The sequence below is a fragment of the Solanum tuberosum genome, unplaced genomic scaffold, assembly GCF_000226075.1.
Source record: "Solanum tuberosum cultivar DM 1-3 516 R44 unplaced genomic scaffold, SolTub_3.0 scf00604, whole genome shotgun sequence".
NCBI lineage: Eukaryota > Viridiplantae > Streptophyta > Magnoliopsida > Solanales > Solanaceae > Solanum > Solanum tuberosum.
The window spans coordinates 232,640-255,439 of NW_006239528.1; the positions used below are offsets into that span (position 1 = coordinate 232,640).

Consider the following 22,800-nt stretch of genomic DNA (forward strand, 5'->3'; position numbering starts at 1 on the left):
GGGAGCGCTTTACCCTCAATATGGGACTTCCCGGCACGAATCCAGATTTAGTCGGGCTCCAATGTGGGTACCGAACACCGGGTGGGAAACAAAAAAAAAACTTATTCCCAAGGCTATCAACTTGCAAGTAGCTCATACAAAGGGAGCCCAGTTTGAAATATGGCTCATTTAGTTATCTTCTGACTTTGTTTGAAAGCACCATATCTTCCATTATTGCAAATTGGAAAACAAACTATATTATTACAAAAATTACCAAAAACAGCCAAATCAGCCATTATATGATTGAGATCTCTAGACCCTTTCAATTAGACATCTTTTAGAAGCTAAAAAATATTAGGCATGGCTTTGATATGGGCAATGCTAGTGGTTATTTTTATTGTGTATGTCTTTTATGAGCTGCTAAACAACATCCAGAATAGTAAAAGGTATCCTCCAGGTCCAAAAGGCCTTCCCATTATAGGACATCTTCACTTGTTAGGAAAAAATCCACACAAAGATTTCCAAAAACTAGTAAAAACACATGGTCCACTTATGTATGTGCGGCTGGGACTAGTACCAACGATCGTTGTCTCGTCTGCAGATACAGCAGAGAAGTTCCTCAAGACATATGATCATATCTTTGCTAGTAGACCTCATAATGAAGCAGCTTATTATTTGGCATATGGACAAAAGAATATGCTAGCCGCAAAGTATGGACCATACTGGCGCAACATGCGCAAATTGTGCGCTCAGCACCTTTTCAGTTACCAAAAGATCAATTCATTTCAATCCATGAGAAGGCAACAAGTTGAGCTTATGATCAAATCACTTAAAACTGAAGCTTGTGATCATCGCGTTTTTGTTGATCTTAGTGCAAAGATTTCGTCTTTGAGTGCTGACTTGACTTGCTTGATGGTGTTTGGAAAGAAGTACATGGATGAGGATTTGGACAAAAGGGGATTCAAAGTTGTTGTTAATGATGTTGAGCATTTAGCAGCAACACCAAATCTTGGAGATTTTTTCCCCTTCCTTGGTGTAATTGATCTCCAGGGACTCACTCGCCGGCTTAAGGATCTTTCAAAGGTGTTTGATGACTTTCTTGAGAAGATTATCGATGAACATGTCCAGTCTCGTGACCAGAAGCAATCCAAAGACTTTGTTGACACCATGTTGGACATTATGCAATCACGAGACAGAATTTCAGTTTGACCGTAGACATATAAAAGCTATCCTCTTCGTACGTTATTTCATCACCTATATTATTGTACGATTTAAATTTGTTTGTACTAATTTCCCCTGTTTCCCTTTCTATAACAGGATATGTTAATTGCAGCAATGGGCACTTCCGCAGCAGCTATAGAATGGATACTAACAGAGCTTCTTCGACATCCTCATGTGATGAAGAAACTCCAAAAAGAGTTGGAACAAGTGGTAGGCCTTGAAAGAATGGTAAAAGAATCAGACTTGGAGAAGTTGAACTACTTAGACATGGTTGTAAAGGAGGGCATGAGGCTGCATTGTGTAGTTCCACTAATGCCTCACGAGGCCATGGAAGATTGTGTAGTCAATAGCTTCCACATACAAAAAGGATCCCGGATCATGATAAACTTTTATGCTGTTCAAAGGGATCCAAATATTTGGCATGAGCCTGAAAAGTTTTTACCCGAGAGGTTTGTTGAGAGCAGTATAGATGTTCGTGGACGTGACTTCCAACTTTTACCATTTGGCTCTGGCAGAAGAAGTTGCCCTGCCATGCAGTTGGGGATCATCATTGTCCAACTTACAGTGGCACAATTGGTGCATTGCTTTGATTGGGAGCTTCCAAATGGTATGCAGCCTTGTGAATTGGATGTTGAGGAGCACTTTGGATTAGCAACAAGCAGAGAAAATCCTTTAATGGCTATTCCTACTTATAGAATAAACTAGTATTTGAACACGTGCGTTGCACGTGTATCTCATATTATATGTTTGCATAATATAAATCTATAGTGATAAATTTATGTGTACATTTAAATAAACATTTGGTTGCAATATAAATTGGAAAACATGCATTTATAAGATAAGAAATCATAACAGATACCCTCAAATTTCAAACTATAAGCATAGTAAGAATATGTATTTCTCATGAGTTTAATCAATCATATATGGCAATAATCCCTGCAATTCATTGAGAAACTTTCAATATATACACCAACCGTGTATAATGAAAACTTGAAATGCATAACCACAATTATATTTATATTTCAATACACTAAAAAGTCATTTTTCCTTTCTGCATTATACTATGGATTCCACACAACAACTTCTATTAAAAAAAAGAAAGACAAAATTAGGAAAAATAATATCAACAAATTGGAATTTAAAATGTAAAATTGAAATAAGAGGAAGTGAAGCAAAGATAAGTAGAAAATTTTCACCTAAACATGAATAAGGAAACTATTGAGAGAGTTAGAAAAAAAGAAAGAGAGTATTGAAAGTTAGTTAGAAGTACTTTCAAGAAGTTAGTTAGAAGGACTTTCAAGAAGTTAGTTACAAAAGATTAAGTAAGTTAGTTAGTCAAAAACAAGTTGTATAAATACAGGTCATTTAGTCATTGTAAAATTCATTCAATAATAATCAAGATCTTCATCTTCTTCAATCAGTTTGCCTTCTATTTTGTATAACTTCATGGTATCAGAGCGGGTGATAAAATTTTAAAGAAGTCATCTGTGTATTACGTCTGAAGATCAGAATCTGGAGAAGTTTGTTAAATCTGGAAAATTCTATTCATCTGGAGAATTTTGTTCATCTTGATAATTTTGTTTAGCTTCTGGAAATCAATTTGAAGAAGGAAGATTACAAACATGACTCAAGGGGTAACTGGTGAACAGGCAACTGGAACCAGTAGTGTTGGTGGAATTTTTGGAAATCCAAGCTCCATTCCAGCTATGTCGATGAGTCAAGGGGTTTATTATAATCATCCTCTGTTCTTGAGTCCTGCTGATATCAACAGCGTGAATCTGATCTCATTCCAACTTATAGGAATCGAGAACTATGCCTGGTGGAGTAGGTCAATAAAGTTGGCATTACTTGGAAGAAACAAAATTGGTTTGGTAGATGGATCGTGTAAACAAGATGATGTAAGTGCAGAACTAAGAGGTCAGTGGGAGAGGGTTAATGACATTGTTCTCTCGTGGCTTCTAAATTCAGTGTCTAAAAGCTTGTTAGGAGGAGTTGCATTTGCATCATCAGCTCAGAGTGTGTGGAATGACTTAAAGGAAAGATTTGATCAGTTAGATGGATCAAGAACCTTCAGTCTATACAAAGAAATAGCAACATTACAACAGGGCACTGATTCTGTGTCTGCATATTTTACAAAGCTTAAAACCCTGTGGGATGAATTTGAGGCCTTGGTGCCACCTCCTGGATGTAATTGTGAAAAAGCAAGAGGGTTTGTGGATCATCTAAATAGACAAAAGTTGTATCAGTTCTTGATGGGACTGAATGAGTCGTTTGGACAGGCTAGAAGTCAGATCTTGTTGATGGGTCCCATTCTTCTGGTGAATCAAGCCTATGCTATGATAGTAAGTGATGAATGTCAAAAGATGACATCTAGTAGGTTGAGTATAGGGTTAAGTTCTATAAGTGGTTCTGGAGTGGATCCTCTGGCAATGTATTCAAGAACTGGAGGAGGTCCTAGTGCACAAGGGTTTAACAAATTCAAGAAGAATTTTTCAGTTGTGTGTGACTTTTGCAGATGCAATGGCACACTAAGGACCAATATTATAAGTTGATTGGGTATCCTGCAGATTTCAAGTCTAAAAGAAAAGTGTATAATAGTACAGGAAATAGAGCATACATGGTTGGAAATGAATTTAACAACACAAGAAAGGGTGGTTATGAGACAATTATATATGGAGATAATACTAATGTGCATGTGAAGAACCATATGAGCAATATAGAGGAATATTCAAATCAGTTGCAAGGGTGCAATTTCACTAAAGATCAATATCATCAAATTCTGCAAATGCTAAAGCAGAATCAAGGATGTGGGTCAAAATCAGAAGATACAACTCATGCTCATGAAACTCAGGCTAATACTGTAGGTAAAGCTTTGTTGGTTTCTGAAAATAATCAAGCATGGATCATATATACATGAGCATCTAATCATATGGTGTCAAATATAGATATGCTTACTGATGAGTCTATTGTTACGATCAAAGAGCCAAAACTTGTATACTTACCAACTGGAGAAGTATCATATGTGTCTCATACAGGGTTATGTCACATATCTCCAAGAAGTGTGATTACAAATATGTATCACATATCAGAGTTTAAATACAATTTACTATCAGTAAGTAAGGTAACCAAGGAGTTGAATTGTTCAGTTACTTTCTTCTCACATTTTTGTGTGTTTCAGGAGCTTTGCACTGGCAAGGTGAGGGAAGTTGGTAAAGAAGATGATGGCTTATACTTGCTGCTAAGGAACTTGACACAAGATCAGTTAAAGCACAAGTCATTTACTGTACCTTTTAAGAAGCCAGAGATACAACAGTTATCAGAAAAAGAAGTGAATGTATGGCACAAGAGGCTAGGACATGGAGCAACACATATTTTGAGTAAAGTTTTTCCTGTTAATTCAGAAGTAGTGAATAAAGTGCTAAGTGAGTGTATAGTCTGTCCTTGTGCAAAACAAACTAGGAATGTGTTTCAAATTAGTAGTATTAAAAGCAGTCAAGTTTTTTATTTGATTCATTTGGATGTGTGGTGTCAATACAAACAAACAACTTTTGATGGTAACAGGTTCTTTCTTACAATTGTTGATGATTTCTCAAGGATGACTTGGTTATTTTTGTTAAAAAGTAAACCAGATATGTGTGTGGCTTTAGATTATTTTCTGAGATTTGTTAAGACACAATTTGATAAAATGCTAAGGATGGTAAGGTCTGACAATGGAACTGAATTTATGAACTCTGTGTGTGCTAATTTGTTTATGAAAAGAGGTATAGTTCATCAGAGATCATGTCCTTATACTCCGCAGCAAAATGGAGTTGCTGAAAGGAAACATAGGCATCTCTTAGAGGTAACTAGGGCTCTAAGGTTTCAGGGTCAAATTCCTTTAATATATTGGGGTCAGTGTGTTCTTGCAGCTACTTACTTGATAAATAGGATGCCTAGCAGAATTCTGGAAGGTAAATCTCTATATGAAAGGATGTATGGGAGTAAGCCAATGATATCTCATCTAAGAGTGTTAGGTTGTTTGTGCTATGCTAAGGTGCTAACTGAGAGTGATAAACTAGCATCCAGATCAAAGGCTGCAGTACATATAGGATACTCAGAAACACAGAAAGGCTATATCTTGTTAGATTTGACCTCCAGTAGTTTTTTTGTTAGTAGAGATGTGATATTTAGAGAGTCAATCTTTCCTTTCATAACTTCTGTAGATGAAATAAGAGAAGGTCCATTTGTTAATAACTTGGATAATGACATGCTGAACACAGGATGGAAGTCTGTAAATGATGAAATGATTGACAAAGTAAAGGTTGATCATAGGTGTTTACAAGAAGTTCAGTGTGATAAAGAAGTAAACAGCAATTTGACTGATAATAGTGAACAAGATACAGTGGAAGAGACAGTTCAAGGTCATGGTTCTATACCTCATGATTCTCAACCAGTGGTGAATAGAAGATCTACAAGAGGAGTTCATCCACCAGTTTGGATGAAAAAATTTGTGTCTCTAAATATGGGTACACAAGTGAAGTATCATATAGATGAGTATGTTACATACAATCACTTGTCTAAAAATTATCAAGACTTTGTTGCTGCAACTTCTGTGCTAACAGAACCTGCTTCATTTGCTGAGGCCAGTAAAGATCCTTAGTGGATTGAAGCAATGCAAGCTGAAATCCAGGCATTGCAGGACAACAACACTTGGAAACTAGTGGAGTTGTCTAAATTGAAGGTTGCTATTGGATGTAGATGGATTTATAAGATTAAATACAAGTCTACTGGAGAAGTAGAAAGGTTCAAAGCAAGGCTTGTGGCCAAGGGCTACAGCCAAAAAGAGGGTATAGATTATAAAGAAACTTTTTTCCCTGTGGAGAAAATGGTCACAGTAAGAACCATACTATCCTTAGTTGTGTCAAAGGGGTGGCATATACATCAAATGGATGTATACAATGCATTTCTAAATGGTGATTTAAAGGATGAAATATATATGTCTATGCCTCAGGCTTTTCCAGTCAGGGGGAGAATAAGAACAAAGTATGCAGGCTGGAAAAGTCATTGTATGGGCTTAAACAAGCACCAAGACAATGGAACCAAAAGTTTGCAGAAGTTCTACACAAGCTATGTTTCAATGAGAGTCAACATGATCACTCCTTATTTACAAGAAGGAACACTGAAGGAAATACAATAATTTTGGTGTATGTTGATGATATCTTAGTAACAGGAAGTAGCTTGAAGCTAATAGAGGAAACAAAAAGGTCTTTACAACAAAGTTTTAAGGTGAAGGATCTAGGAGAGTTGAAATTCTTTCTTGGAATAGAGTTTGTAAGGTCAAACAGTGGAGTTGTCATGCATCAAAGGAAGTATGTACTTCAACTTATTTCTGAAGTTGGTTTATCAGGAGCAAAGACTGCTGGGACACCTATGGATGTAAATGTAAAGTTAACTTCAAAACAATATGATGATCAAACTGGACAAAATCAAGAGGAGCCTCTAACAGATCAAAGTGCCTATCAAAAACTGATTGGGAAGCTGCTATATTTAAATATGACAAGACCTGACATTTCTTTTAGTGTTCAAAACTTAAGCCAGTTTCTACATCAACCAAAGAAATCTCATATGGATGCAGCCCTTAAAGTAGTTAAATACATTAAAAGGCAGCCGGGACAAGGTATATTACTATCTAGTAAGTGTAGTAATGAAGTTACAGCTTATTGTGATGCAGATTGGGCAGCCTGCCCTATTACAAGGAAGTCTGTTACAGGCTGTGTGATTAAACTTGGAGAGTATGTGGTCTCTTGGAAAGCTAAGAAGCAGACCATTGTGTCAAGAAGCTCAGCAGAAGCTGAGTACAGGAGCTTAGCTTCTACTGTAGCAAAGTTAGTTTGGTTGGTTGGAATGTTGAAAGAATTAAAGACTGAAGTTTAGTTACCAGTTCAAGTATATAGTGACAGCAAGTCTGCTATTCAATTGGCTTCTAACCCAGTCTATCATGAACGTACTAAACACATTGAGATTGATTGTCATTTCATTAGGGAAAAACTTCAACAAGGACTGATCAAGATTACTTATGTGTCAACACAAAATCAGCCAGCTGATATGCAACCAAAGGTCTCAACATGACTATCTACTATCCAAGCTAGGGGTCTTAGACATATTTGTACCATCTAGCTTGAGGGAGAGTATTGAGAGATTTAGAAAAAAGAAAGAGAGTATTGAAAGTTAGTTAGAAGTACTTTCAAGAAGTTAGTTAGAAGGACTTTCAAGAAGTTCGTTACAAAAGGTTAAGTAAGTAAGTTAGTCAAAAACAAGTTGTATAAATACAGGTCATTTAGACATTGTAAAATTCATTCAATATTAATCAAGATCTTCATCTTCTTCAATCAGTTTGCCTTCTATTTTGTATAACTTCAGAAACGTGTTGAGTAAAAGAAGGGTAAAGTAAAAGTGTGAGCTGATAGATGGAGGAAATTGACAAATATAACTATCTGTATTGAATAATGAAAAGAAAACTCTTCAATTTCTTAACTGCTCCAAAAAATTTATAACTATGAGCTGAAGATAATATAAATTTATTAATTTAATAAATGACATAAATAAATAAATAACATACATTGTACATATGTGTAGTTAATGGGGTAGTGAAAAAGACTCTTCCTGGAATTATTTTTATTTCTTCAAAGTAATTTTAAATTTATAATATTAGTGCTATAGAAAAATCATATAAATCCACAAACTACTATAAGTTTTTTAGTAATTATTTTATTAAATTATATACCTATTATTTATTTTTAATTATTTATAATCATTCCGGAAATGTATAAACTAATTTTGTAAATCTTGTAAAACGAAAGAAATTATTATTTTTTATCATTATTTTAGCTATTATTAGCATTTAATATGACAACATTTAAAAAGGATTAAGACGGGAAATGGCTTTTCATGATAGTAATTACTAGTTACTATTTGAGTCCCACATTTTTAAATTATTTTTATATATATATATAATAAAGAAGACTATTTTTTGAAGGATATGTAATTCAATATTTATTACATTGTAGGAGCATTATTTTACTATTTAGTATTTAATTATATTTTAGAACATTTTGTTTTAATAAATTAATGTAGCCAAGAATTTGAAATGTTTTGACGTTTTGTTTATCTAAACATGTAGAATTTTGTTTTATAACCAGAAACATGTAATTAAGCCTTGAGTGAATTGTAATTTTATTATTTACTATTTAATTAATTAATAACATTTTGATTTAATGGAGGGGAAAAATGGTAATCCAACTTTGAAGATTGGAGCTTCCCACTTTTAATAATATATAATAATGCTTAATCTCAAACTATACAATATGGTAAGGATTGTATATGCTCTACCCTCCCCAGATCACATTTGTGATATTTCATTGGATATGTTGTTGTTATTCAATTCATTACATGTTATGATTAACGTCATTCATATTAGCTTCATTACATACAAGAGAGATTGAAGTTATGAACACACTCTCTTTTTTCCATTACTAATCGACCCTTCTCTTGAACACACATGGTCATAAGTTCATTAATAGAGTATTTATTCTTATGTGTGTTATTGGAGATCTTAAAGGAATTTTACTGTGGAGAAAAAGAGTACAAAATATAGTGTACGAGAAAAATTGGAGGCATTTCAACCTCAAGAGTAATTAGTGGAGCCGCTAAGCGAGTGTGCTCACACACACCTCTCAACTAAGTTACGTTACTCGGACTCGGGTGCAGGTGTCCGATACGGGTGCGGATCTAGAGTTCATGATCTAATTTTTAAGATTTGGGGATATGGATTCATGTATGGATACAGGTGCGGGGATTCGCCTAAAAATAATTAAAATATATAAAAATAGAGTTATAGAATCTACATTATGAGATATTAGGGGTGTACATGACCGGGTTGGTTCGGGTTTTTCAAATATCAAACCAAACCATTTGTGTCGGATTTTTAAATCTATAAACCAAACCAATAAAACTCGGGTTTTTCAACTTTGGGTTTTTCGGCTTTTCGGGTTTTTTCCGGAAAAGTATTCATACAAACATATAATTTACTTATACTTCAAATATTTCTTTAGTCCTACCAAAATACAACTATCTAAGGTGTTTCTTAAGAAAATAACACAAAATATTATATGAGTAATGATACTAAAATATCCAACAAAAAATAATAATAATGAAATCGTGTAAAACAAATATTGCAAAATTCACAAGTCATAATGAAAATGATCATAATTTAAAAGTACTAAATCATGCTAAAATAAGTTTAATAAGTATTAGTTACGTGACTAAATATTAAAGGAAATTAAAATTAGATTATGTATTTGAATAAACTGATGTAAAATCATAGAACAAATATTCAATATTTATTGTCATTCTTAGTGTTGAATTTGTATTTTTTTTTTTTGCTTTAGTATTTAATTTAATTTTGATTTAAGCTTTATTATAATTATCAATATCTGTGGACTATAATCTTTATTGAACCATTTAGAATTCTAAGTTTCAAACTTGAAATAATAATAAATTAACAGATAAAAACTATGAAAAAGTATAAGAAATATTTAAAAATTATATCAAAGTAAATTATTTTTATGTATAAAATAAAATTTTAAAATTATATATATAATGTCGGGTTGGTTTGGTCTCGAGTTGGTTTTTTTTAGTTAAAACCAAACCAACCCAAATATAGTCGGGTTTTTTTTTTCCAATACCAAACCAACCACTAGTCGGGTTTGTTTTCTCGGTTTGACTCGGTTTTCGGTTCGATTTTGTACACCCCTATGAGATATTATGTGGAGAATTTGAGGAGAATCCTAGAAGGAGATTAAAGAAAAAGGAGTCACATAGAAATTTTATATAAAAGGTATTCTGTTTTCTTCAATTTCATCTTAGCTTTTGTATTGATTATTGGAATCATTAAAATTGTTCAAACTTTCCCCATCAATTTTGGTCAAAGTACCCAAAATCCGTTGACCAAATCGAACACATATCACACACCCACACACATTAATACAAAAAATGGAGGTATCAAGGGAACAAAATGCAGATAAGAAGAAGAAAGAAGGAGAATTAAGAGAAAGAGGAAGAACAAAGGAGAAATTGAGAGAGAAAATGGAAATTGTATTGAGCTATCACATTCAAATCATGCCTTACAAGAGCATTACATATTCTACTTATACTACAATCAGGAAACTGAAAGCAATTACAATGAAAATAGCAGCAAATAGAAGTAAGTAATTCTAACTAACTTTTCCGCAAAAATAAAAAATGCAAATGATGTGATCAAACCTACTCAGCACTGACGCGGCCTCCTAGCATGTGAATAAGATGACTTAGATATTTATGTGGATATTACTCAGCTCATATTGGTATCACACATATCATGTCAACACAGATGCGACACCAAAAGCGAAGAGTCCGAGAAACTTAGCCTCTCAACACCATGTGAGCTCATTGATAAGAATCTCGAAATTAAGGTGTTGTGAGTGCTTTATACATGAAAGTTCCAAATTGTTTATCAATAACCCTTAGTAATTCCCTGATATTGATATACTATTTAAAATTGAATCTACTTACATAAATATATGTAGACTAAAATTTTAATTGAATAGTTGACTCTCGATCGTCGAAAAATTAAACATTCCACACCCAAATTTAGATCAAAATTAGATTATTTGACTTTGGATTAATAAAAAAAAACACAAAAATTGGAACAGAGTAATAATAAAAATAAGAGATCACAAATATAGGTTTATGGTGGGGTAGCACATAAGAAATAAGAATTTCAAAAGTTGAACTCACTATGAGGTTGTTTTTGGAAGAAAAAAAAAACGCCAGAAGATCGTCTTCTACCTCTAGCGGGTCCTTTTGACCCGTTTACAGACCCGTTCATTTTCACCATATGAGAACCTGAAAATTCGATAAAAAGTCAGAAAAATGTTAGAAAATCTGTATCCTTATGATTTCTAACACTAATTTGCATCTAAAGTTCAAAAATTATAGATCCGAAAATCAGAATGTCATTTTAAGCTTCGGAAATTAACATGGCAGAGCTAATTTCTAATCGCTATGATATCAAATGTAAATTATTTACATGATTCGAAGCATGTAAAACTCATCTTTAGATCGAAATTGCAGCGGAAATAGTGAATCGACCTACCTCCCGCCATTGTTGCAGAATAATCGTTGATGTGAAGTTCAAAACCCGACGAGTCTTCTAAAGCTCTCAGACGGATATCAAATATATTAACGAATACAATTTGTATCAACGAATGCAATTACCTTAGGTGGTATCAACAAATACAATTTTTATCAATGAATATAAAATGTATGTGGTCCTTGTGTATTTACTTTGTATCAAATGTATGGACCAATACAATTTGTATCAACCGTTATAACTATATCAAGTTATATCAATGAATATCAAGTGTATATGTTGCTTGTGCATTCACTCACTCTATACTAAGTATATTAGTGAGTGAATATAATTATATGACGTGTAGTAATGAATATAATTGTATTAACGAATATAGTCATATTAAGCATTTGTATCAAATTGTATCAACGAATACAATTGTGTCAATTGTATCAACTTTTATATCACTTGTATCTAGACAATATGTTAAGATAAATTATATTTAACCTTGTGCTATAATCATACAGATGATTTGTACATTTTCCATTTTAATTAGATTGTGAACAAACAAAAAAAGTAATTTTTTAAATTGATAAATAAATGTGTGCTTTATTTGGTAGAAAAAGGATATTATATATATATAGTTAAAGGTTCACCATTACATCAGTACTAGTACTACTAAGTACAGAAAGGTTGCCAAAACGAGCTAACTTATTACATGTAGACCATAATATTAGCTTGTTAGATAGAACTCCACCAAGGTCAGGTTTAAGGTAATCCTTTACAGCCTCCGGGGGAGATAGTAAGATATGTGGTTGGTTGGTCATTGTCAGCTTGGCACCTATATTAGACAAAACATCAGCTACCATGTTTGCTTGGCGAAAATTATGGCGGACCGTTGGATTCCCCAACTTCTTCAACATTGACCTGCAAGACATAATAATAGAAGAGTAAGTTGGAGGTGAGTTCTCTAAGAATTGCAGAATTTCAAGAGAGTCTGTCTCAACTTCTAAAGGAAAGAGGTTATGAGTGAAGGCGATGTGAAGACCAGTAAGGAAAGCCTCAATTTCAGACATGGTATTGTTATGGCAGTGAGTTTGATTGTGGAAGCCGACCATCCAGCCCCCACTAGAGTTCCGGATGATGCCTCCTATGCCTTTGTTTTTTTGAGAAGGAGCCATCTGTGTTCAATTTATAAAACCCGAGAGGGGGAAGAAACCATTGAATGTCAATAGACGTGGTAGCATCCGGATTACTAGGCGACTGGGTGTGAGTGATGTATTCTATGGTCCTGTTCCGAATTAAGATAGGAGAGGGAAAATCAGTCTTACCATTATGGTTTCTATTAATCCAGATGTGCCAAAAAGCAAAGGGTTTCCAACTATAGATGGTGTTATACTCAGGGAAGACCAGCTGAGAAAGAAGCAGAAGCCAGTGCAGTTCGTCATTATGATGAAGTAAATGGGAGATATTTATGCCCAAATCCAGCCAAATTTTTTTTTTGCAATGTAGCACTCCAAGAAAACATGTTCAATGGTTTCATGAGCCAGGGAACAAACTGGGCACAAAGGGTCAATATCAATACCAATATGATGAAGATAAGCACCTGAGCACAAAGCCAAAGGAAGACTTTATGTTTTTCTATCGTGTGGAGTTTCCAGATCCACGCGAAAGGGAAAGTAATGTTAGGATTGGGGTTTAGGATACCGTACACCGATTTGGTTGTAAAAATGCCATTACTATTACAAGACCAGTAAGGAATGTCCCATTCCCCGAGGTTCCTATTGAGCTGAATCTTAGAAGCTTTTTGAACGATATCTAGAGGGATGTTAAAGGATATCTTAGACCAGTCCCAGGAGGTGTCATTCCATAAAGAGGAAACAGTAAGATGATCTTCACCTTGATTCAGAGGGCCTTGGAGGATAGTTCTAAGGGCAGGTGGTGTTGGGTATCCAACGGTGATGCCAAACATTAATAATCTGCCCTCTAGTCGGAGTCCAGGCAATTGCTTTCGAGCAAATATTACTCCCAAGAAGAATGTTTTTCCATATAAAGGAATGGGAAGGGGCAGTAGTTCGAGATTTATACTTCATGATTAAGGTTTTGGCCCAAAGGGAAGATTGGTCCGTAATGAGGCGCCAAGCAAGACCGGTCAGGAGAGCTTTGTTCTTGGTGTCTGCTTTTTGTAAGCCTAGGCCTCCACAATCTTTCGGGGAGGTCACTTTCTCCCAAGCAATGTAGTGGGTTGTGCAACCCTAAAGAAAATCGCGTTGAATTTTATCGATAGTGTTACAAATCTTCATAGGAAGTTGGAAGTATTGCATAGAATAGGCCGGAATGGCATTAAGGGTAGATTTAGCAAGAGTGATGCGTCCTGCAGTAGTCAGAAAGTGTACCTTCCAACTGGAAAGTTTTTTCCTCATGTTGTCGAGGATATAATGAAAGTCAGCAGCTCTAGGATTACGGTTAAGGATGGGGAAGCCAAGATATTTACCGAAATCAGAAGATGGAGTAATACGAAAGCAGTATTGCACAAGGTTCCTAGAGACGTTATCACAGCATGGAGAGAAAATGGATTTGGACTAAGCAACATTTATTTTTTGTCCAGACAGTTCACAAAAAGCAGACATACATTCATACATGGTATTGATAGACTTTTGGGTCGCCCGAGAAATTAAAGTTAAGTCATCTGCAAAGAATAGATGCGAGAATTAAGGGATGTTAGCTGACAGGGAGATAGGCTCCCATCGGAGGATGTCGACTTGATGATTGATTAATGTATTTCGACAGGAGCTCCATGCAAAGGATAAAGATATAAGGGGACATGGGGTCTCCTTGACTTATTCCCCTAGAAGGGGAGAAGTAGTTAGTTTGGGTTCCATTTACGAGGACAACAATATTCGAAGTGGAGATGCAACTCATAATGAGTTGGTAATTTTCTGAGGGAACTTAAAGTAGAGAAGAGTTCGATAAACGAAAGACCATTCAAGACGCTTTTTCGAGATCAATTTTGAGCATAACGTAACCTTTTTTACTCTTGCTCTTGTTAAGGTGCGTCAAAAGTTCCTGAATAAGGATGGCATTATCGCAAGCTCTTCTCCCCTTCTGAAAGCTAGTTTGGCAGGGACTGATAAGATTATTGAGGTGGGGCTTAAGGCAGTTCGCAATGATTTTGGTAATGATTTTATAGATGGTATTACATAGACCAATAGGCTTATAGTTCTTCAGATGGTTAGCATTAGGGAACTTAGGTATGAGGCAGAGAAGGGTCTTATTCAAGGATGGGGGCATAACTTGGGTATTAAAAATTTGCTGGCAGCTTTCGATGACAGAATTACCCACTACTTTCCATTGGGATTGAAAAAAATGTGGGTGTATGCCATCAGGCCCTGGGAGCTTTGAACGGTTTGAAGGAGAAAAGAATTTGAGTTATTTCATAGTCCTGCAGGGAACGATCCATATCGGAGAGGTCAAGCTTATGAAAACTGATAGGAGAGGATTGAATGTATCTCAAGTTAGAGAGAGAATGGTCAGAAGTAAAACAATTAGAGAAGTAGCTGAAGGTGTGATCAATAATTGTAGAGGGGTTCGTAATCCAGTTATCATTGTCATCTTCTTCTGTTTACAACCGATAAGTGGAAGAATTTAGTATTCGCATCGCCATTAGCCAGCCAATTGATGTGCGATCTCAGTTTCCAGTACTCCTCTTCCATTTTAAGAATATCATTATATTCCTTACGGAGGTTTATGTCAAGATTCTGAAGAAAGGAGCTGGTGGAAAAGGCGTAGGAATTTTGGATACCCTCTAATCTAGCTAGGATTTTCTTTTTCTTTAAAAAGATATTCCCAAAGGGTTTTTTACTCCATTCGATAGCATTACTCGTGAAGATAGGCAGGGCGTCATAGAGGCTCCTATTTTCCCAACTACGCTTCACTAAATCACTAAACTTCGGGTGATCGACCCAGAATTTTTCCATTCTAAAAGGCTTATTCTTTTTTGACCCAGGGGAACCATTAATGGTGATGAGGAGAGGATTATGGTCGGAGTGAGTCTTAGGGAGATGAGTGACGAGAGTGTTGGGCCAAAGGCCGGACCAAGAATGATTGACAAAGGCTCTATCCAGTCTTTCAAGAATTAAGGATGCGCGTCTCTTCCTATGATTAGACCAAGTATATCGATCCCCCTTAAAGCCTAAATCAATAAGTTGACAACGATTAATGCAAGACCAAAAGAGAGAGCTTCTACTACGATTAATACCACGCCCTCCCCATTTATCGTGATGTGTAAGGACTTCATTAAAGTCTCCAGCAACAAGCCAAGGACCATCATAAGTATTCACAATAGCTTCTAGGTTATTCCATAAATTAATACGATCAGTATGAACAGTACTAGCATAAATCGCGGAGAACCACCAACTAAAATTATTAGGCGATACCTGGATCATGGCATGCATCTCCTGAGGAGTTTGTTTCTTCCTAGTAACATTGAGAATAATAGAGTGCCAAAGGAGCACAAGTGCAGGGACTTCCCAATAGTCATCAAACCCAAATTTGGTAACCATGCTAAGGTGATCAGCCATCTTAGTCTCAAGGAGAGCCGCCATGCAAGGGTTGTGGTTCTTAATAAGCTCCTTGAAGTTTCTCTTAAAGTTATCATTGTTAACACCACGAGTATTCCAGACGATGAAACTAGTGGGCTGGTTCATCGGGGAGTAGAAAGAGGTAGCAGAATCAGGATTGTCTGACATGGGGATGTGATTGGTTATCATGGTCGGAGTCATCACTACCGCATATTTTGCTATTGCACTGTTCACTGCAGGTCGAAGATCGAAGGAGGTCTTCAGTAGGGCTATAGGACAAAGGTGGATGTATTTTTTGTCCTCGTTCACCTGGAATATCATTGATCCTTGTCTTTTTTTAAAATCTATCCAAAATAATTTTTTTTTTATACTTTTTCACAAATTTATTAGATCTATCAAACTTTTGATCTTGAATTGATAAATAAAAGTGCTAATGGCTTCCCAAATCTATTAGTTCATTATGTTAGAATTGACAACACTAAAATTATTAAAGAAAACAAGTAAATGTTAGGAATGCACTAAATTGTAGATGTTCATGTAATACTCTTACAACAAATAACTCGCACATAATTCAAGTAGTTATTAGAAAGACTTATAGCAACTTATTCCTAGGGTTCACTATCAAACATGTAGCTTGCAAGTAACTTATACAAATGGAGCCCAGTACTTTTCACTTCCATCGTTCTTTTTTTTGTTTGCAAGCTTTGAAATTTTGTATTTTCATAAATAAAAAATGCTACAAACTTCATCCCTAAATTGCAAGTAGCCCTGTTCTTTTATTAGTGTACATACAAGTCATTTTCCATATGAAAAATCTTGTGAGATGATTGATGCTTTATCTTCTGATTTTGTTTGAAAGCACCATGATCCACCAAAAGATAAGTCACTTTTCCATAACAAAAATTAATGTGGATGTCTCCTTCACATTAATTTGGGAAAACATTTTCCAAAAAATAATTTCTAACATTACCAAATAGTGCATTGATTTTTTGAATGGTGCCAGCCATTATATGATTGAGATCTCTAAACCCTTTCAATTAGTAAGTATTAGGCATGGCTTTGATATGGGCAACGCTAGTGGTTGTTTTTATTGTGTATGCCTTTTATGAGTTGCTAAACAATATCCAGAATAGGAAAAGGTATCCTCCAGGTCCAAAAGGGCTTCCCATTATAGGACATCTTCACTTGTTAGGAAAAAATCCACACCAAGATTTCCTAAAACTAGCAAAAACACATGGTCCTCTTATGTATGTTAGACTGGGACTAGTACCTACAATCGTTGTCTCGTCTGCAGACACAGCGGAGAAGTTCCTCAAGACATATGATCATATCTTTGCTAGTAGACCTCATAATGAAGCAGCTTATTATTTGGCATATGGACAGAAGAATCTGATATCCGCAAAGCATGGACCATACTGGCGCAGCATGCGCAAGTTGTGCACTCAGCACCTTTTCGGTAACCAAAAGATCAATTCATTTCAATCTATGAGAAAGCAGCAAGTTGAGGTTATGATCAAATCACTCAAAAATGAAGCTTGTGATCATCGTGTTGTTGTTGATCTTAGTGCAAAGATTTCGTCTTTGAATGCTGACTTGACTTGCTTGATGGTGTTTGGAAAGAAGTACATGGATGAAGATTTGGACAAGAGGGGATTCAAAGCTCTTGTCAAAGAGGTTGAGCATTTAGCAGCAACACCAAATCTTGGAGAATTTTTCCCCTTCCTTGGTGTAATTGATCTCCAGGGACTCACTCGCAGGATCAAGGATCTTTCAAAGGTGTTTGATGACTTTTTTGAGAAGATTATCGATGAACATGTCCAGTCTCGTGACCAGAAGCAATCTAAAGACTTTGTTGACACCATGTTGGACATTATGCAATCAGGAGAAGCAGAATTTCAGTTTGACCGTAGACATATAAAAGCCATCCTCTTCGTACGTTATTTCATCTCCTCTATATACTTCTATTATTGTACAATTTAAATTTGTTTGTACTAATTTCCCCTGTTTCCCTTTCTATAGCAGGATATGTTAATTGCAGCAATGGGCACTTCACCATCAGCTATAGAATGGATACTAACGGAGCTTCTTCGGCACCCTCATGTGATGAAGAAACTCCAAAAAGAGTTAGAAGAAGTGGTAGGCCTTGAAAAAATGGTAAAAGAATCAGACTTGGAAAATTTGAACTACTTAGACATGGTTGTAAAGGAGGGCCTGAGGCTGCATGCCGTAGCGCCACTAGCGCCTCACGAGGCCATGGAAGATTGTGTAGTCAATAGCTTCAACATACAAAAAGGATCCCGGATCATGATTAACTTTTATGCTGTTCAAAGGGATCCAAATATTTGGCCTGAACCTGAAAAGTTTTTGCCCGAGAGGTTTGTTGGGAGCAGTATAGACATTCGTGGACATGACTTCCAACTTTTACCATTTGGTTCTGGCAGAAGAAGATGCCCTGCAATGCAGTTGGCAATTGTCCTTGTCTACCTTATAGTGGCACAACTGGTGCATTGCTTTGATTGGGAGCTTCCAAATGGTATGCAGCCTTGTGATTTGGATGTTGAGGAGCACTTTGGGTTAGCAACAAGCAGAGAAAATCATTTAATGGCTATTCCTACTTATAGACTAAAAAACAATGCTTAATCTCAAACGATACAATATGGAGTTGACTGAAATAGTTGGCCTTAATTAAATAAGATATGTGCAATGAAAACCATTTCTTCTCTGCTTTACTGGTCACGCTATCTCTCAGACTACACTCATTGTAATTTGTTTTTCTCTTTAGTATTTGTGGAGCTAATAAAAAATTTATTCGTTTCACAATTTAATACGGAATACGTTGCAGAAATATCATGGGTTAACTAGCACACAATCACAAATAAAGAAAAAAGAGAAGAAAAATAACACTAGGACTTAATGAGGTTCGGTTAGGCCTAATCCTCCCAAGCAAGAGCATAGAGAGTTTTCCACTATGCTTTAGAATCCCCAACTACATCCCCTATATATAGATCTCAAGTAGTCTCAAAACTATAAGTAAAAGGTTCTTCCAATCCTAGAAGGAGAATATATAATTTCTCAAATCTATTAGGACAAAGGATCTCTTAAACAAGTAGAGATTATGAGTTTGCTAAAATATATAAGGAAAGAATTCAAGACATAATTAACAAATCTTCCCCTTGTCTTGAATTCCTTTCATCAATAGTAACATATCTTTGTCTTGTCCTAAGGGCTTACTAAGTACTATTGTAACACTCCAAAAATTTCTAAGCTAAGACCTGATCGAACAATTCATCATATGTCTATAGACTCTTAACGGATGATTTACTAATAGTGCATCGGTGCTAAGATAAATTTCTAGGTGTGGGAAGTAGGGGTGTACATGACCGGGTTGGTTCGGGTTTTTCAAATATCAAATCAAACCATTTGTGTAAAAAAAAGTAATTTATAAACCAAACCAAACTAATAAAATTCGGATTTTTTCGGGTTTTCAACCTCGGGTTGGTTCTGGTTTTCAAATACCAAACCAAAACCATTGTGTCGAGTTTTTAAATTTATAAAATCAACCAAACTAATAAGCCTCGAATTTTTTCAGATTTTTGGATTTTTTCGGTAAAGTTTGCATACAAACATATAATTAACTTGTGCTCCAAATATTTCTTTAGTCTAACCAAAATACAATTATCTAAGGTGTTTCTTAAGAAAATAACACAAAATATGAGATGAGTACTGATGACACTAAAATATTCAATAAAAAATAATAATTAAATCATCATATAAAATAAATATTGCAAAGTCATAATAAAAATGATCATAATTTAAAAGTACTAAATCATGCTAAAATAAGTTTAATAAGTATTAGTTACATTACTAAATATTTAAGGAAAATTAAAATTAGATTATGTATTTTAAATTGTCTAAACCAATGTAAAACTAAAGAACAAATATTCAATATTATTGTCATTCTTAGTGTTGAATTGAATTATTTTTTGCATTAGTATTAATTTGATTTTGATTTAAGTTTTATTATAATTATCAACATCTATGAACTATAATCTTTATTGGACCATTCCAAATTCTAAGTTTTAAACTTGAAATAATATATTAAAAAGATAAAAACTATGAAATAGTATAAGAAATATTTTAAAATTATATCAAAGTAAATATTTTTATGTATAAAATAAAATTTTAAAATTACATATATAATGTCGGATTGGTTTTGTCTCGAGTTGGGTTTTTTTAGTTAAAACCAAATCAACCCAAATATAGTCGGGTTTTTTTTCCAATACCAAACCAAGTCAAACCAAATCACTAGTCGGATTTTTTTTCGATTTGCGGTTTGGTTCGATTTTGTACACCCCTAGTGGAAAGTATATTGTATGTGAATTAGGGTCATAAGGAACCTCTAACACTAACTTGACTTCAAAGATTCTCTACCAATTAAGTTTTTGCATAAGAGAATGCAAGGGCCAACTTCAAACAAGCATATCTCTTATAATATAAGGAGTTATGTGTCTCATTTCCCGTTACATTAAAGGTCTTAGAGTCTTCTTTTTAACATCACCAACCATTCGTAAATCTGAGTCTAGAATAAAAAATTAATGATTGTTTTACCAGAGACACTCTAATTTAAAATTTTCATCAATACAACTCTTATGTTGAGAGTACAATCCGTACTTCCAACGGTGGAAAACCTCAAAGAGTTTCAAAATTGATCCACGCAACCAAGAGTCAAACCACGACTCATAGTACATGTATGACCCGTATATCTTTATATCTAAATCTATATATCAGTGTATACTAATTGTATATTCCCTCCGTTCCATTTTATGTGGCAACATTTGATCGGGCACGGAGTTTAAGAAATAAATGAAGACTTTGAATTGTTTATCAAATTGCCCTTTAAAAAGTAGATTCATTTTTCTCTTTCCTCATAAATGTATTGGAGTATTATTTTAAGATTAAGTGGGACCAACAAGGGATAAAAAAGGAATTATACCTTTAAATACTTACCATATAAGAAAATGTGACATTCTTTTTGGAACTGACCAAAAAGGAAATGGTGCCACATAAAATGAGACGGAGGGAATATTTGTTTTTTTTTCAAATTGTATAAAATACTATTTTGAGTTTCTTTTCTCACTTCTCACTCTTTTGAATACCCCAACAACCCCAAGAGCTCTATTTAACTCTGCTAAATCTTGGTAAGTATTTTCCATGGAAACAATTCCATGTACCGTGACAAAAAATGACAACACATAACTAACATATGTAACAATCCCAACTGAAATTGTATATAGAAATACATAACTTCACTCTTTAAATATCAATTGAAAATATATGTTTTTAAAAAAAAAGTGTCTGGGAAAAAAAAGCCACGTAGATGAAAATTCAAGGTCTAGTTAGCATTGAGGTGTGTTTCTCAAACTAATCAATGATGATTTAGATGTGATTCTCACTCTTAAGTTTAAGTATAAAATTAAAAAAAAAATGAATAATTTAAGTGTATCTTGTACACTTAACTCAAAAACAATATGTCAGCAAAAACAAAAGGAGATACTTTCAAATATATATAATAAAGTAATTGATTTACAACAAATATAGTCATGTTTTTATTTATGTAAAAAATAGTCAAAAGCCATAGAAAGTATAAACTGACTATACAATATAACTTGCAAAAAGTAATAGAAAGTTGTGTACACTAACTATCAATATAGCTTGCTAAAAGTCATAGAAAGTTGTATACACTGACTATACAATATAACTTATCTATACATGAGATATACACTGACTTATACATTATGGTACACTAAAAAGCTAAATATAACTTAACTATACATTTAATAGGCATTTGGACATGAGATTCATATCATGATATGAAATCAGCGTTTGGGTATGCGATTTTACATTGATTTCATATCATGAGATGAAATCCAAATTCTCTAAAAATTATGATTTGAAAATTTCAAATCATAATTTGGGATTTTTCAAATACAAAATTTGACCCACAACTTTATATTTTGTAAAATAAATTCACATTTAATTTATATATATCTACTAGCCATTTGTTTCATATGTAAATTAAATTTATAATTCATATCATTACTTTTTAAACCGTTTATATCTTATATAACAATTATTTTCGCCAATGTAAAATTAGTTTTATTTCAAATCAATTCTTAATTTACTATTTATATTCACCAAATTCATTAGTAATTTTTTATCAAATTTATCACTACCTCATTCAAATCAATATTTAATAAAAGAAATACATTATTATATTAATTGGACAAGACTAACCACCGTGTCATTAATTGAAAAGACTTTTTTTTTTCACGAAAAAGTTAAAAGACTCACAGTGGAGTTATTTTGACAAAACGCCGGAAGATCGTCTTCTACCTTTAGCGGGTCCTTTTGACCCGTTTGCAGACCCGTTCATTTTCACCATATTAGAACCTGAAAATCATATACTAAGTCACGGAAATGTTAGAAAAATCTGTTTCCTTATGGTTTCAGACACTAATTTGCTTTAAAATTAAACAATTATAGATCCGAAAATTAGAAAATACATTTTTAAATTCATCTTTAGAGTAAAATTGTAGCGAAAATAGTGAATCGACTTACCTCCCGCCAATCACCGTTGTTGCAGAATAATGTTGATGTGAGGTTCAGAATCCGATGAGTCTCCTAAGCACTCAAACCTCACTTAAAGAATGAATTTTATTTTTTTTACGGAAATGGCTTACGGGTGGGTAAAAATAAAAAAAATTAAAATTTGAAATATTTTCCTAAAATAATTTATTTTAAAAAAATAAAATTGAGGGTGTGGCGGGGGAGGGTGGCCTGGATGGCAGTGCCCTTATTGGGGGAGGGGTTATT

At 34.3% G+C, this 22,800-nt stretch overlaps 2 protein-coding genes and 1 pseudogene across 2 annotated transcripts; 2 read left to right on the forward strand and 1 right to left on the reverse strand.

The window, feature by feature from the left end:
• The first annotated feature begins 246 nt into the window (after positions 1-246).
• LOC102598713 (cytochrome P450 CYP736A12-like) lies at positions 247-8,655 on the forward strand (annotated as a pseudogene).
• A 3,346-nt stretch (positions 8,656-12,001) lies between these two features.
• On the reverse strand, positions 12,002-16,288 carry LOC107058719 (uncharacterized). Its single transcript, XM_015304755.1, has 2 exons — positions 15,784-16,288; positions 12,002-12,274 (listed from the first exon to the last, which is right to left on the reverse strand). Exons 1-2 carry the CDS (start codon positions 16,246-16,248, stop codon positions 12,233-12,235), a joined length of 507 nt encoding a protein of 168 aa, XP_015160241.1. The 5' UTR covers positions 16,249-16,288; the 3' UTR covers positions 12,002-12,232.
• A 381-nt stretch (positions 16,289-16,669) lies between these two features.
• LOC102599044 (cytochrome P450 CYP736A12-like) lies at positions 16,670-18,656 on the forward strand. Its single transcript, XM_006366096.2, has 2 exons — positions 16,670-17,859; positions 17,950-18,656. Exons 1-2 carry the CDS (start codon positions 16,981-16,983, stop codon positions 18,565-18,567), a joined length of 1,497 nt encoding a protein of 498 aa, XP_006366158.1. The 5' UTR covers positions 16,670-16,980; the 3' UTR covers positions 18,568-18,656.
• The last annotated feature ends 4,144 nt before the right edge of the window (positions 18,657-22,800 follow it).